The 16,366-nt window shown below is 37.8% G+C and overlaps 1 protein-coding gene across 1 annotated transcript in view; it reads right to left on the reverse strand.

Moving 5' to 3' along the window:
• Nucleotides 1-16,366, reverse strand: part of abat (4-aminobutyrate aminotransferase) — a 184,017-nt gene that overhangs the window by 34,460 nt on the left and 133,191 nt on the right. Inside the window, exon 6 of the mRNA XM_059979437.1 lies at nt 8,110-8,159. Within this exon, the coding sequence (XP_059835420.1) occupies nt 8,110-8,159 (50 nt within the window). The remainder of the gene's footprint in view (nt 1-8,109; nt 8,160-16,366) is intronic.

A 16,366-nucleotide genomic window follows, 5' to 3' on the forward strand; every position in this document is an offset into this window, starting at 1 on the left:
GTTAGAAAAGAACTGTTTTCCCTTCTATCATCAATGGCCCATTTCTCTTTCTGGCACGTTGGGCAGCCGCCTTCAGGATCTTTTCTTTACCTTGATATCTTAAGCATTTTATCAAGATTGATCATGGGTTTTGATCAACTTGAGGTCTTGATCTTAAGGCTCTGTGGGCCCTTTCAATTTTAATTAACTGGGTTCCTTCTTCCATTTCCAAAATTTCCGGAATCCATTTTTGAAAAAAAATTATTGGATCCTCTCCCTCTATACCTTCTTTAAGTTCAACAATCTTAATATTATTTCGTCTGCTAAAATTTTCAAGTACATCCACTTTTTCCAACAACTGTTTTCTTTCTGATGTCCAGGCAGAAATATTATCTTCCATTTTATTCATTCTATCAATGGTGTCTCCCATTGTTTCTTCCAAGTTTTTAATTTTCTTGTAAATTTTGTCCTGTCTTTTCATCATTTTATCAAACATAATCTTCATATTTTTAATATCTTTTTTAATTACTTTTAATGCTTTTAATTCATACATAATTTGCACCAAATATTTTTTTATATCTCCAATATCACCTCCAACTTCTTCCTGTTGCTCTTCTTTGTTTGTCTCTTCATCTTCGTTTGATTTATCCAGAGAATCGGATTCCACCTCATATTCACTTTCACTTTCAGTTTCGATCATAGCTGGGAATTATAGTTTGGGTTGCTTGTGTTTGCGCATGCTCCTTCCTTCACGCATGCGCAATTCCTGTTGCTCTTTTTTTTTTGGAAAGGGTTGATGTTACCGCAGTTTCCTGTTCTGTATCGCCAGAGGTAAAATGCACTTGAGCCCGAGGTTCTTTCATGGCGGCCGGCCTTGATTCTTTTCCAACTTGTGTTGTCTTCAAAGTAGTAGTTTTGTTCTGCTTCAGTTTAGGAGACATATCTGAAGACAATCCTGAGTAGTTTATAAGTAATTTTAAAAAAGTATTTACTAACTTTTCTTCACTTAAACATTATTTTACTGGTTTTTTACGGGAGAGCTGGATTTCCACGTTTTGATCCTACGTCATCACGTGACGTCACCCCCAGACCAGATTTCCAAAACAATAAATGCAATTAGAACAAGTGTAAATAAAATTACTTATAAACCTTTAGAAATTAATGAAACTTTTAAGAATTTTTATTCTGAACTGTATCAATCAGAATCACAAAATGATAATGTCGAGATAGAAAGGTTTTTATCACAAATAACTCTTCCAAAATTGAATTCAGAAGAACAGAAGGGATTAGATATGCCTTTTACATTAAAAGAGGTTGAAGAAGCTCTAGCATTACTTCAGAGTAATAAATCCCCAGGAGAAGATGGTTTTCCGCCTGAATTTTACAAAAAGTTTAAAGATTTACTAATTCCTCCTTTTATGGAGTTAACATACCAAGCCGAAAGAATGCATAAACTTCCAGAATCTTTTCCGACAGCTATTTTAGTAGTATTGCCAAAAAAAAGAGATCTTTTAAAGTCAACATCATATAGACCTATTTCTTTGTTGAATACCGACTATAAAATAATAGTAAAAATTTTATCTAATAGATTATCTAAGTACTTACCAAAGTTAATACATATGGATCAAACAGGATTTATCAAAAATATACAATCGGCAGATAATGTAACTCGGTTACTTAGTATAATTCATTTGGCACAAAAGAGGGAGGAAATGAGTGTGGCAGTTGCCTTAAATGCAGAAAAAACATCTGATAGATTGGAATGGTATTTTTAATTTAAGGTATTGGAAAAATATGGATTAGGAGCATCTTTTATAAAATGGATTAAAATCTTAAATACTAATCCCAAAGCTAAAGTAGTGACAAATGGTCAAATTTCAACATCATTTCAGTTAACAAGGTTAACTAGACAAGGTTGTCCATTATCACCTGCTTTATTTGTGTTGGCGCCAGAACCATTAGCTGAATTAATTAGAATGGACCCAGATATTATGGGTTTCAGAGTTAACCAGGAGGAATATAAGATTAATTTATTTGCTGACGATGTTTTGCTTTATTTAACAAACGCACAGTATTTGCTACGTAAATTATCTTCTAGATTGGAAGAATATGGGAAAATATCAGGCTACAAAATAAATTGGGATAAAAGTGAAATTCTACCACTTACTAAAGGAGATTATTGTCAATGTTGACTAATAACTCAATTTAGATGGCCGATAAATGGTATAAAATATTTAGGTATAAGAGTTGATAAGGATATAAAGAATTTATATAAATTAAATTATTTACCATTATTGAAAAAAAATTCAAGAAGATCTTGATAAATGGATTACATTACCAATAACATTAGTAGGCAGAGTAAATGCTGTAAAAATGAATATATTCCCTAGATTACAATATTTATTCCAAACACTACCAATACAATTACAGCAGAAGTTTTTTCAAGAGTTAAATAAATGTGAGGAAGTTCCTTTGGAAAGGCAAGATGTTAAGAATATCGTTGGAAAAATTGACATGGAAATTTGACCTAGGAGGGTTACAACTTCCAAACTTTAAGAATTATTATAAAGCAAGTCAACTTAGATTTATTGCTTTTATTGATGAAGATAAACTGGCATGGATTAGAATAGAATTAGATAAAATAGGAGAAAATATACCAGAAGATTTTATATATAAGTGGGAATCTAAATGGATACAGGAAAAGAAAGAATCTCCTATATTAAAACATTTGATTGATTTATGGGATAAGATAAATGTTGATGATGAGATAAAGAAATCTTTATTAGCAAAGAGACCTTTCATTCAAAATAAACTTATTCCTTTTACAACGGATAACCAACTTTTATACAATTGGTTTCAAAAAGGGATTAGATATATAGATTGTTTTGAAGGAGGTATATTAATGTCACTTGATCAATTAAAGAATAAATACAAAATATCAAACAACACTCTTTTTTGTTATTTCCAGTTAAGGGCTTATTTAAGAGATAAATTGGGTCAAACAATGTTATTGCCGAAACCTAATGAAATAGAAACTTCAACTCAAGAAGGAAAAATTAAAAAAATTATTTCTTGTATGTATTGTTTGATTCAAAAACAGGCAATTAAACAAGGAATTCATAAGTCAAGACAAAAATGGGAAACTGATTTGAATATTAAAACTGAAGAAACAAGTTGGTCAAGACTATGTCTTGACAGTATGACAAATACAACAAATGTCTGGTTAAGATTAGTGCAATATAATTTTTCACATCAATTATATATTACACCACAAAAAATAAATAAATTAAACCCAAATTTATCTGATCAATGTTTCTGATGTAATCAAGAAATTGGTACTTTTTTACACTCTACTTGGTCTGGTTTTAAAATTCAACCTTTTTGGACAAATTTAAGAGTTTTACTGGAACAAATTATTGGAACACAACTTCCACATAATCCAACATTATTTTTACTAGGCAATATTGAAGGGATAAAACCGAAATCCAAACTGAATAAATATCAGAAAGAATTCATAAAAATTGCATTGGCAGTAGCCAAAAAGGCTATTGCAGTTACTTGGAAATCAGATTCATACTTAAGTATAGGTCGTTGGAAGAATGAAATTTTCAGCTGCATTCCACTTGAAAAAATTACTTATAATTTAAGAGATAAATATGAAGTATTTCTGAAAATTTGGCTCCCTTATTTACAAAAGATAGGATTAAATATATAGGTGCTCAGAAGATAAAATTATTGGTTATTTGGGGAAAGAAATATATATACTAAAGCTATTATGAACTCCATGGAGCATGTGGGGATCTTCCAATATCCAGGCATTCTTTCTTTCTTTCTTTTTTCTTCTCTCTCTTTTTTCTCTTTCTACAGGGATATGTTAGGGGGGAGGGGGGAAGGGTTGATAATTTTTTTTCCTTCTGTAACCATTCAAAAATTCAATAAAAAAATTTATAAAAAAAAGTAACAGTTATGTTCTACCATCACAACAGGTCAACAGCAGATGCAGTTTCATTGCCACTTCACTCAATCCTGGAACTCTAGACAGTGAAGACACATACATCAGGCTGCTCTTCACTGACTACAGCTCAGTATTCAATTCTATCATCCCCTCAAAACTAATCAATAAGCTTTAAATCCTAGGCCTCAAAACTTCCTTGTGCAATTGGATCCTCAATTTCCTCACTTCTAGAACAGAGTCAGCTTAGATTGGCAACAACATCTCCTTCACAATCTTCCTTGGCACATTTGCACCACAGGGCTGTGTGCTTAGTCTCCTCTGCTCGCTTTATACTTGTGACATTGAGGCTAAGCCATAGTTTAATGCCATACTTAAGTATGCTAACAATACCACTGTTGTTTGCCAAATCAAGGGTGGTGACAAATTAGCATGTAAGAGTGAGAATGAAAATCTGTCCGAGTGGTGCCACAACAACCTCACAGTTAATGTCAGCAAGACCAAGGAGATGATTATTAACTGCAGGAGGTGGAAATTGCTGATCCATGGGCCAGTCCTAATCGGGGGATCGCAGGTGAGGAGAGTCAGCAACCTTAAATTCCCGGTGCTATAATTTCAGTGGATCTATTCTGTGTCCAGCATGGAAGTACTATTATGAAGAAGGTACGGCAGTGCCTCTACTTTCTTAGTGATTGCCCACACAAAAAAAAACAAATGTCAGGGTTGCATATGGTGTCATAGATGTACTTTGATAAATAAATTTACTTTGAACTTTGATCTTAAACCAAGTCCTATTCATTCATTACACTGGTTTCCCATTTCACAAAATCATACAAATCCAAACAATATCTTACCACTACTTCATTCTGTAAAACTCTTCTCTCCAACACTCATATTCAACAGACTTTCATCATGGGACATCCTCAATTGCAATCACTCCCTCACTGGTGACCTTTTCTTCAGCTATTTATCTCTCAAAGTCTGCAATTAATTACCTAAACTTCTCCCTGCTCTTAACGTGGTTCTCTAAACCTTTCACTCTGTTCTCACCTTTTGGCAACTGGCATAACTTCTTATGTGATTCTCTGCCTAATTTTGGATGATGACTCCAGCACAGCTTATTAAAATCTTAACAATTTTAAAAGAACCAAACAAATATATTCAGTTACTAACTAACCAGTGGAAGTAACTTTTGTTCCAGTTACTTTACAAAGTTCATTATAAATATGAACGTCTCCCTCCTAAACATTCCATAGAATTTCACAGAATTTACAGCAATTTATACTCCACAGAAGTGTTTTTTAATCTATCATATCTAAAACCTATTAGTTTTTTCTTCCACATCTTTAACTTGTTTTCCCTTAACTGCATCTGTACTTTTCCACTACTAAATGGAAGGAAGGTGCACAGCATTGTCTATGCCAGAACATTTCTCTTGAATTCCTTATTGGATTAACAAAAACTTGTCTTGATGTCTCTTGTATTATCTTCTTGTTTAGTTTTACAACAGCTCTATAGTTTTAAGGAACTTTAAGAGATTACCAATCAACTTTCATATTCACAGATAAATGAGACCCCATTTGTTCAGTCTTTACTGATAAGAATACCCTCTTAGTTGTGAAGTCATTCCCATCAATCTGTTTGCAGAATCATTTAATTATATGGGGAACATAAATCCATGGCGTATTTATGGATTCCAAAGCTTGGTTTGATACAAGTTTAATATCACTTCTGTATTAAAATTCATTTGCTAAATAGTGCTACTCCTCAAGTTTATTAATCTCCATTTATAAATATTGTCATTATATACAATAAATTTTAAAAAAAGATAAACATCATCTTTATTTGTCACGTGTACACCGCAACATCAAAACATACAATGAAATGCATTGGGGACGTGCTGGCCTGCAAGTATCACCACACTTCCAGCACCAACATAGCACACCCACAATTTACTAACCTTAACTCATATTTCTTTGCAATGTGGGAATAAGCCACTGCGTTCAGAGTAAACCCACACAGTCACGGGGAGAACATACAAACTCCTTACAATCTTACAGCAGGCAAAATGTCACACTAATCGCTTTGTTGCTCGTAATGAGCAGCAGCAAAGTTGTACAAAGATAATTTGTACCACTACATTCTGCAATATTGAGACACCCTCCGTCACTGTACATGGGAGATAATCTTTACAGATGCACCATAGAAAGCATTCTATCTGAATGCATCACAGCTTGGTTTGGTAACAAGAAAACTTCAGAGTTGTGAATGCGTATCAGTACATCAGGAAAACCAGCCTCCCCTTTTTAGACTCTGTCTACATTTCTCACTGCATCAGAACAATAGTCAGTATAAATGTCATCTACCTTGTTATGGCCTTGCACATCCTCTGAAATTATAACACCTTATTCTGCATTCTGTCTTTGCTCTTCCCTTGTACTCCCTCAAAGTATTAACATGATGAAATGATCTCTATGATGGCATGCAAAACAAGTTTTTTCCACTGTACCTCGATACATGAGACAATAATAAATCAATTTAAAGTTAAAAGTGACACAACATACATAAAAACCATATCCAAGACGCTGTATCACTTGCCTTTTAGCACTGGTGACATTAAGGTTGAGATATTGTTACATGGAGCATAACGTATATATTCTAAAAGTTGGACAATTTAGTGATACTCTACTGACAATAATTTCATGCTCCATTTAAAAAATGAGAAATCACCCAAGGCAAAAGTTCTTTTTTATTACTGGATCCAGTTAGATTTTGAATACTATCCTTTGTTGTCTTATAATGATGAAATAAATTCATGTGCTGTGGAGGTGGTTATTATAATTATTTTATAACAGAATGGTTTGCAATGCCATTTCAGATGTGAGCCCAATTTTTACATAAAAAAGGTGTTCAGGAATATTATACACTCATTTTAACTCTTGCCATTTACCAAAGAATGGCAGACCACACAGTGTTGGTGGGATCTCTACTACTAGGACTGTTTTATGGTGTTTCATTCTTGGCAAAAGGATAAAAAAAATCTTAGCGAGGAGCCCTATGCTTTCCTTATAAGCACATTGTTGGGCTACTACTGACTCCCCCACCTTCCTTGTTCCCTGCCCTTTGCAACTATGGCAACAAATTAAGTTTTTGTATTTAAAAAAATAATGAAACTGCCAGCAAAGGTTTTTTTTTGCTCCTTGCCAAGCAGAAGAGTTTAACATTTTCTGTTAGGTAAGTAACCCATGTGATTTCATGTTCAACTTAGAGTTAAAGCCATCCCTTAATATGGATCAATACTATTGTTTGGACTAGAGCTACATGCAGGTCATATCACAATGAATGACCAGGAGCCCTCATTCAAGGGATATTAGTGAGTGAATAGGCCACTGTAATAATAGGATGGAATCTCTCATCTTTTTGTTGCTAACCCTGACTTCCTCAGTTCAATTTAATAAAGGGGAGAAAAAAATCAGAACCAGAAAGAACCCGGCTAGAAAAAACAGTATCTTCAGAGTGGTTGCTGACTGGGTACATTGACTAGATTGTCCTTTTACTGCTTGCCTGACTGATTTCTTCCAACATTTTCATCTCCGTTTCATAACTTGGCTTACTGGAAAGTGAATGCATAATTTTTGGGTTACAAGTCCAATACAATTACCTTCACATACGTGCACATAATTTAAGCATCGTTTCATACCCAGAATAGAACCTATCATGTGGTAAAAGGGAATCATTCTGACATTGTTATAAATATCTGAATTATTTTGAACTGTATTTTCACAAATGTACTCGGAACACTTTATGTCCTTACTCCAAATACACAAAGAAAAATATCTAATACTCTTTCAAACTGATAAAAGTAAAAAATGTGAACTTTTGGAAAATTTAAATAATTGGTAAATACTGGAAAATGAATTACTACACCATTGAAGGACGATAGTTCTCTTAATGCATTTTAATTCCAAAGTGTTTTCAAATCTCACATGTGCACTCACGAGAAGCCAACCAAACATATATGAGATAATTTACCCAAGAATATTCTAAAACTGACATTTATTACTTATTGTCTGTACTAACAGAGACACTGGCTGCCCAATCTCTCAGCTGGAGTTGATACAGTACATCCTAAAGGTGGCAATAGAGTAAATGGGGCAGTTAAAGAAACAAGTACATACCACATTATCAGGATTCTGTAGCACTTTGATTAGTGCAGGATGGTTGTAACCTAAAACATTAAAAAGAATACATTACCAACATATCTTGAATTTTTAATTATTACTGTCTTTGATTTTTAGTTTATTTCAGTCAACATTTTGAATTCAGAAGTTGCAGCTTACACATTAAAATCAAATCCATTTTCATTTACATGATAAAAAATAAATTATTTAAACAGTAAGCATGAACAATGGCAAACTTGTAAGTTTCTGTAATTGTGCAATTATTGGTAGATCCTAATCAGAAATCAAATTAAAATAAATTCAAATTCAGGATATTTTTATTTAAGGAACAATTCAGGTACAGATCTGTAAGTGACCAATGCCTAAGTTGATCCTGTAATGTGTGTGCAGTCGTCAACTTTTTAAGGTATTAAACACATTTTATCAGAGAATTTGCAAAAAGACAGCAAACAAGTAGGACTATTTCAACACAGCCTTGTTACAGTTTTACAAAGGGTAAACAGTACTCTACAAATTATTGAGATTTTTTGTTTTGCGATTTTATCATGGTGTTCTTCTCTGTCAACTGGTTTCCATTCCAAATTCTGTTTGCATTGGGAATACCAGCTCTAAATCTTCAAAGTTCAAGGTTTATTATTTATCATCAAAGTTTTTTTTATGTCATCATAATGTGGTGAACTATGTGCCTGTCTGGACACGCCCCCTGCTGACTGCTCCTGTGGCTCCTCCCACAGACCCCGATATAAAGGTGATCAAGGCCTGGGCCCAGCCTCTCTGTCTCCAGGATGTAGTATGGTGGTCACTCACTGCTTGTTCATTCTTCCAGTCAATAAAAGTCAATATCAAGCCTTTACGTCTCAGAGTGAGTTATTGATGGTGCATCACTTATACTATTGACATTCATTTTCTAGTAGGGTAAATCTTCATATCATATACTGCCTATCTCATTTATCCATCCAATCCTTGGTCACTTTGAGTCCTCACTATTCCTTTATTTTCCTGGTGGTCTACAGTCTTCTACCATTCATCTTATGCTCATTCAAAGGTATGCTACATCAGTAGTATCTACAAGGAGGCAACATCTATCATCAAATCTACCCTCAATCTGGGTCACACCATCTTCTCGCAGCTACCATCAGGCATAAAGTACAGAAGCCTGACATCGCACACTACCAGATTCAAGAACAACTATTCCCCCTCAAGCATTCAGTTCTTGAACCAACCTGCACAACCCTAATCATGACCTCAGGAAAGCAACACCACGACCACCTTGTAATACTATGGCCTTTAACGTTTTTGTTCTAATTGTATTCCTTCTTGCACAGTTTTGTATAATAGATGTATAATTTATGTTTTTCTTGTGAATGTTGTGTATCTAATGCTGTGTGGCTGTGATGCAGCTTTTCATTGCACTTGTGCCTACATGTAGTAGGGCTTACGACAATAAACTCAACTTTGATTTTGAGTTCTAGGAAGTTGGCGACACTTGAAAATTATGATCCTTTTCACCCTGGACTGTTCTTCAGGATGTGTACTTTCTGTATGCTGATTCCTACATCCCTGTGGCCAGTATTTAGAATTTGATGGGAACCACATAAATATCCAAAGTGCATTTAGCACTGCTGACTGGGAAAAAATTTCTGGCTGATTTTATAGATGTGCTGACAACTCTTTTTTTTATATAAGTTTTCAGAAATGGTCAATCAATTTTCAAATAAAGCCAGCATATGTAAGTAGAGTAATTTTTAAAAAAACTGAGCTTATTCAGATTAAACATTTATGAAAAGCTATCAGCATACTGAGATGCAGTACAGTTTGCTATCAGTAAAAACATTCATGCAGTGATCATACACTTTTAGTAAATCCCTTGGATTAGTTTTTAAAAGTGTCACTGGAAATCCTGAGGAATATACTGTATTTATGGATACTTTTGTAAGGATAAAACAGTTTTTTTTCTCTCTAATACTGTCTGCCAAGATATCTTATAAGACTTTTAGTGGAAGGAACAAATCCATTCAACTAATTCCTGTCAATCAGCAGCAGCTGTTTACTGTTAATACACTTCCTTACTATTTTGGCAGGAAGCCTTCAGCTAATGACACAATAAATAAAGATGCAAGATTTTCTTCTGTTTCTTCCCTCCCACATGCTTAATGATTCCACAAAGCGTTGAAGACATGGACTCAGAACTCAAACTGATCATTTACTAGCTAATTTACATCCAACATTACTAATTTACATTCAAAATTACACCCAGAACTTTTTTTTAAAAAACAAATTACTTGCAGCTCTTTTCTGAAAGGCCAAGCTGGAAGATGAGTTCAGCTGTGGCATTTTGAACATGACTGTGCTTGTGTGAACGTGTACATAAAAGACGTTGATTGCTGTATTTGTTCTCGTGAAGACAATAATTTTGAAAATTCAGAGAGAAAAAATTGTAACTGATGCCCCTGGTAAACTTAAGCTGCAAAACTGGTCTTGGCATTAGTAGATGTTTGGGCACAATCAGTAGTGTTTAGCATTCAACTCACGCAAATGCACATAATGGCCTCAAATAATTTCATGTTAAAGATAAAGTTTATGCCAAATGGAGGCATGCAGAGTAGCAGATTATAATGTCAAAGTGAAACAGATCTGTCCTCTTTTGGAAGAGGACAGCGAGGCTTGAGAGGAAGTGCGGCGGCGGCCATTTTCAAATTGTCCAATTGCTTCTCAGATCGGAGTTCTGAGAGGCGGGACTGCGCAGGCGCATGAAGGAGGCCCGGGAAGGAGGCAAGATATATAAAGGAGATACTGAGTGAGGTAGTTCTCTTTTGGAAGAGGACAGCGAGGCTTGAGAGGAAGTGCGGCGGCGGCCATTTTCAAATTGTCCAATTGCTTCTCAGATCGGAGTTCTGAGAGGCGGGACTGCGCAGGCGCATGAAGGAGGCCCGGGAAGGAGGCAAGATATATAAAGGAGATACTGAGTGAGGTAGTTCTCTTTTGGAAGAGGACAGCGAGGCTTGAGAGGAAGTGCGGCGGCGGCCATTTTCAAATTGTCCAATTGCTTCTCAGATCGGAGTTCTGAGAGGAGGGACTGCGCAGGTGCATGAAGGAGGCCCGGGAAGGAGGCAAGATATATAAAGGAGATACTGAGTGAGGTAGTTCTCTTTTGGAAGAGGACAGCGAGGCTTGAGAGGAAGTGCGGCGGCGGCCATTTTCAAATTGTCCAATTGCTTCTCAGATCGGAGTTCTGAGAGGCGGGACTGCGCAGGCGCGTGAAGGAGGCCCGGGAAGGAGGGAAGATATATAAAGAATGCCGCCTTAAGAAGCGGGCAGCTTCGTTTGCGGGCAGCGGAGTGAGCCGGGCGCAGAGTGTAGGGCTTGGGCTCAGAGGGCTTAGGCGGAAGAGGGCACAGTAGGCTTATCTTTTAGTTCTTGTATTTTCAGTTATTTGGGAGGTATGAGTGTAAGGGCAGCTTGTTGTTCTCGGTGTCGGATGTGGGAGATCCTGGAGTCTCCGAGCCTCCCGGACGTCCACATCTGCGCCAGGTGCGCCGAACTGCAGCTCCTGAGGGACCGAGTTAGGGAACTGGAGCTGCAGCTCGATGACCTTCGCCTGGTCAGGGAGAGTGAGGAGGTGATAGAGAGGAGTTACAGGCAGGTGGTCACTCCGGGACCACAGGAGGCAGATAGGTGGGTTACAGTCAGGAAGGGGAAGAGGCAGGTACTAGAGAGTACCCCAGTGGCTGTACCCCTTGACAATAAGTACTCATGTTTGAGTACTGTTGGGGGGGACAGCCTACCTGGTGGGAGTGACAGTGGCCGAGCCTCCGGCACAGAGGACGGCCCTGTAGCTCAGAAGGGTAGGGTTAGAAGAAAGAGGTCCATAGTAATAGGGGACTCAATAGTCAGGGGCTCAGACAGGCGTTTCTGTGGAGGTGACCGGGAGTCCCGGATGGTAATTTGCCTCCCTGGTGCCAGGGTTCGGGACGTTTCTGATCGCGTCCAAGATATCCTGAAGTGGGAGGGTGAAGAGCCAGAGGTCGTGGTACATGTAGGTACCAATGACATAGGAAGGAAAGGGGAAGAGGTCCTGAAACGAGAGTATAGGGAGTTAGGAAGGCAGTTAAGAAGAAGGACCGCAAAGGTAGTAATCTCGGGATTACTGCCTGTGCCACGCGACAGTGAGAGTAGGAATAGAATTAGGTGGAGGATGAATGCGTGGCTGTGGGATTGGAGCAGGGCGCAGGGATTCAAGTTTCTGGATCATTGGGACCTCTTCTGTGGCAGGAGTGACCTGTTCAAGAAGGATGGGTTACACTTGAATCGTGGGGGGACCAATATCCTAGTGGGGAGGTTTGCTAGGGCTACAGGGCGGACTTTAAACTAGTAAGATGGGGGGGCAGGAGACTATTTGAGGAGTCTATGGGAGAGGAGGTTAGTTCACCAGTGGAGCAAGTAAATAGACAGTGTATGAGGGAGGAAAGGCAGGTGATGGAGAAGGGATGTACTCAGCCCGAAGATGTAGGGGAGAAGAAAAGGATAATAAATTTGAATGCATTGTTAGGGATGGAAAGAGAGGAGGAGATGGAGAGTATCTTAAATGTATCTATTTTAATGCTAGGAGCATTGTAAGAAAGGTGGATGAGCTTAAAGCGTGGATTGATACCTGGAATTATGATGTTGTAGCTATTAGTGAAACATGGTTGCAGGAAGGGTGTGATTGGCAACTAAATATTCCTGGATTTAGTTGCTTCAGGTGTGATAGAGTAGGAGGGGCCAGAGGAGGAGGTGTTGCATTGCTTGTCCGAGAAAATCTTACGGCAGTGCTTTGGAAGGATAGATTAGAGAGCTCCTCTAGGGAGGCCATTTGGGTGGAATTGAAGAATGGGAAAGGTGCAGTAACACTGATAGGAGTGTATTATAGGCCACCTAATGGGGCGCGTGAGTTGGAAGAGCAAATGTGTAAGGAGATAGCAGATATTTGTAGTAAACACAAGGTGGTGATTGTGGGAGATTTTAATTTTCCACACATAGACTGGGAAGCTCATTCTGTAAAAGGGCTGGATGGTTTAGAGTTTGTGAAATGTGTGCAGGGTAGTTTTTTGCAACAATACATAGAAGTACCGACTAGAGATGGGGCAGTGTTGGATCTCCTGTTAGGGAATGCGATAGGTCAGCTGACAGATGTATGTGTTGGGGAGCACTTCGGGTCCAGTGATCACAATAGCATTAGCTTCAATATAATTATGGAGAAGGACAGGACTGGACCTAGAGTTGAGATTTTTGATTGGAGAAAGGCTAACTTTGAGGGGATGCGAAGGGATTTAGAGAGAGTGGATTGGGTCAAGTTGTTTTATGGGAAGGATGTAATAGAGAAATGGAGGTCATTTAAGGGTGAAATTATGAGGGTACAGAATCTTTATGTTCCTGTTAGGGTGAAAGGAAAGGTTAAAGGTTTGAGAGCACCATGGTTTTCAAGGGATATTAGAAATTTGGTTCAGAAAAAGAGGGATGTCTACAATAGATATAGGCAGCATGGAGTAAAGGAATTGCTCAAGGAATATAAAGAATGTAAAAGGAATCTTAAGAAAGAGATTAGAAAAGCTAAAAGAAGATACGAGGTTGGTTTGGCAAATAAGGTGAAAGTAAATCTGAAAGGTTTCTACAGTTATATTAAAAGCAAGAGGATAGTGAGGGATAAAATTGGCCCCTTAGAGAATCAGAGTGGTCAGCTATGTGTGGAACCGAAGGAGATGGGAGAGATTTTGAATGATTTCTTCTCTTCGGTATTCACTAAGGAGAAGGATATTGAATTGTCTAAGGTGTGGGAAACAAGTAAGGAAGTTATGGAACCTATGACAATTAAAGAGGTGGAGGTACTGGCGCTTTTAAGAAATTTAAAAGTGGATAAATTTCCGGATCCTGACAGGATATTCCCCAGGACCTTGAGGGAAGTTTGTGTAGAAATAGCAGGAGCTCTGACGGAGATCTTTAATATGTCATTAGAAACGGGGATTGTGCCGGAGGATTGGCGTATTGCTCATGTGGTTCCATTGTTTAAAAAGGGTTCTAGAAGGAAGCCTAGCAATTATAGACCTGTCAGTTTGACATCAGTTGTGGGTAAATTAATGGAAAGTATTCTTAGAGATAATATTTATAATTATCTGGATAGACAGGATCTGATTAGAAGTAGCCAGCATGGATTTGTGCATGGAAGGTCATGTTTGACAAACCTTATTGAATTTTTTGAAGAAGTTACGAGGAATGTTGACGAGGGTAAGGCAGTGGATGTAGTCTATATGGACTTCAGCAAAGCCTTTGACAAAGTTCCACATGGAAGGTTAGTTAAGAAGGTTCAGTCATTAGGTATTAATGCTGGAGTAATAAAATGGATTCAACAGTGGCTAGATGGGAGATGCCAGAGAGTAGTGGTGGATAATTGTTTATCGGGATGGAGGCCGGTGACTAGCGGGGTGCCTCAGGGATCTGTTTTGGGCCCAATGTTGTTTGTAATATACATAAATGATCTGGATGATGGGGTGGTAAATTGGATTAGTAAGTATGCCAATGATACTAAGGTAGGAGGTGTTGTGGATAATGAGGTGGATTTTCAAAGCTTGCAGGGAGATTTATGCTGGTTAGAAGAATGGGCTGAACATTGGCAGATGGAGTTTATTGCTGAGAAGTGGGAGGTTCTACATTTTGGCAGGAATAATCCAAATAGAACATACAGAGTAAATGGTAGGGCATTGAGGAATGCAGAGGAACAGAGAGATCTAGGAATAACTGTGCATAGTTCCCTGAAAGTGGAGTCTCATGTAGATAGGGTGGTGAAGAGGGCTTTTGGAACGCTGGCCTTTATAAATCAAAGCATTGAGTACAGAAGTTGGGATGTAATGCTAAAGTTGTACAAGGCATTGGTAAGGCCAAATTTGGAATATTGTGTGCAGTTCTGGTCACCGAATTATAGGAAAGATATCAATAAATTAGAGAGAGTGCAGAGACGATTTACTAGGATGTTACCTGGGTTTCAGCAATTAAGTTACAGAGAAAGGTTGAACAAGTTAGGTCTCTATTCATTGGAGCGTAGAAGGTTGAGGGGGGATTTGATCGAGGTATTTAAAATTTTGAGAGGGATAGATAGAGTTGACGTGAACAGGCTGTTTCCATTGAGAGTAGGGGAGATTCAAACTAGAGGACATGATTTGAGAGTTAGGGGGCAGAAGTTTAAGGGAAACACGAGGGGGTATTTCTTTACTCAAAGAGTGATAGCTGTGTGGAATGAGCTTCCTGTAGAAGTAGTAGAGGCCAGTTCAGTTGTGTCATTTAAGGTAAAATTGGATAGGTATATGGACAGGAAAGGAGTGGAGGGTTATGGGCTGAGTGCAGGTAGGTGGGACTAGGTGAGATTAAGGGTTCGGCATGGACTAGGAGGGCCAAGATGGCCTGTTTCCGTGCTGTGATTGTTATATGGTTATATGATCGTCATTGCTGCCTACTCTATCCACCTTTTGAGCATTAAGTCAGTCTCTTGGTCCATGATGTTAGATTTTCCCTAATTTTTACCTCTTTCAAAAATCTTGGAGCATCTTCTCTGCCATGTTCAGGCTGCCCTCATGATATTATGCATTAGAATTATTTCCTATACAACTTCTATTCCAGTTATAATAAGCCTCATCCTTATTAAATAAAATTAAATGAAGTTTTCAAATTATGATGCCGAACTCTTTACAGGTTTATGTAGCCTGGAACTATTATTATTTATATTGATAGCTCACAGAAATCATTATTCAGAATAGGCAAGAAAAGTTGGTGTACCATTTGCAAACTAATCATGCATTTGAATACTGCAAATGGTATCCAAATGTTCATATTTTTCTATTCTATGCCCTTGTATCTTTTTATATCCAACCAAGATAGGCAGCTGAAGGTGAATGGAAACCATTTTTGATCATTTGATCAGTATAAGTGGATAGGATAGAGAACAATGATCAGTTTACTACCGGTGAAAACTATGAGTAAAGATACAAAGTATTTTCCACTGTTACAAATGTGCCCCAACTTTGAGGGGCCGAAGGGTACAAAGTCGCCCCCTCCTTTTTGAGAATCGCAAGATCGCTATTAATTCGGGTCTGGGACCCAGGAAATGAGAAAGAATCCACAAGGTTTGGAATGTGTCCTGGCCTCAGCGAAACAAAGCCACTGATAACGGCTATTGTCTCTTGGAGACGGAATTGTGTATTGATTACTGTACTATTCATTGAAGCCC

The sequence above is a fragment of the Hypanus sabinus genome, chromosome 9 (genome assembly GCF_030144855.1).
Source record: "Hypanus sabinus isolate sHypSab1 chromosome 9, sHypSab1.hap1, whole genome shotgun sequence".
In the NCBI taxonomy this organism is placed as follows: domain Eukaryota; kingdom Metazoa; phylum Chordata; class Chondrichthyes; order Myliobatiformes; family Dasyatidae; genus Hypanus; species Hypanus sabinus.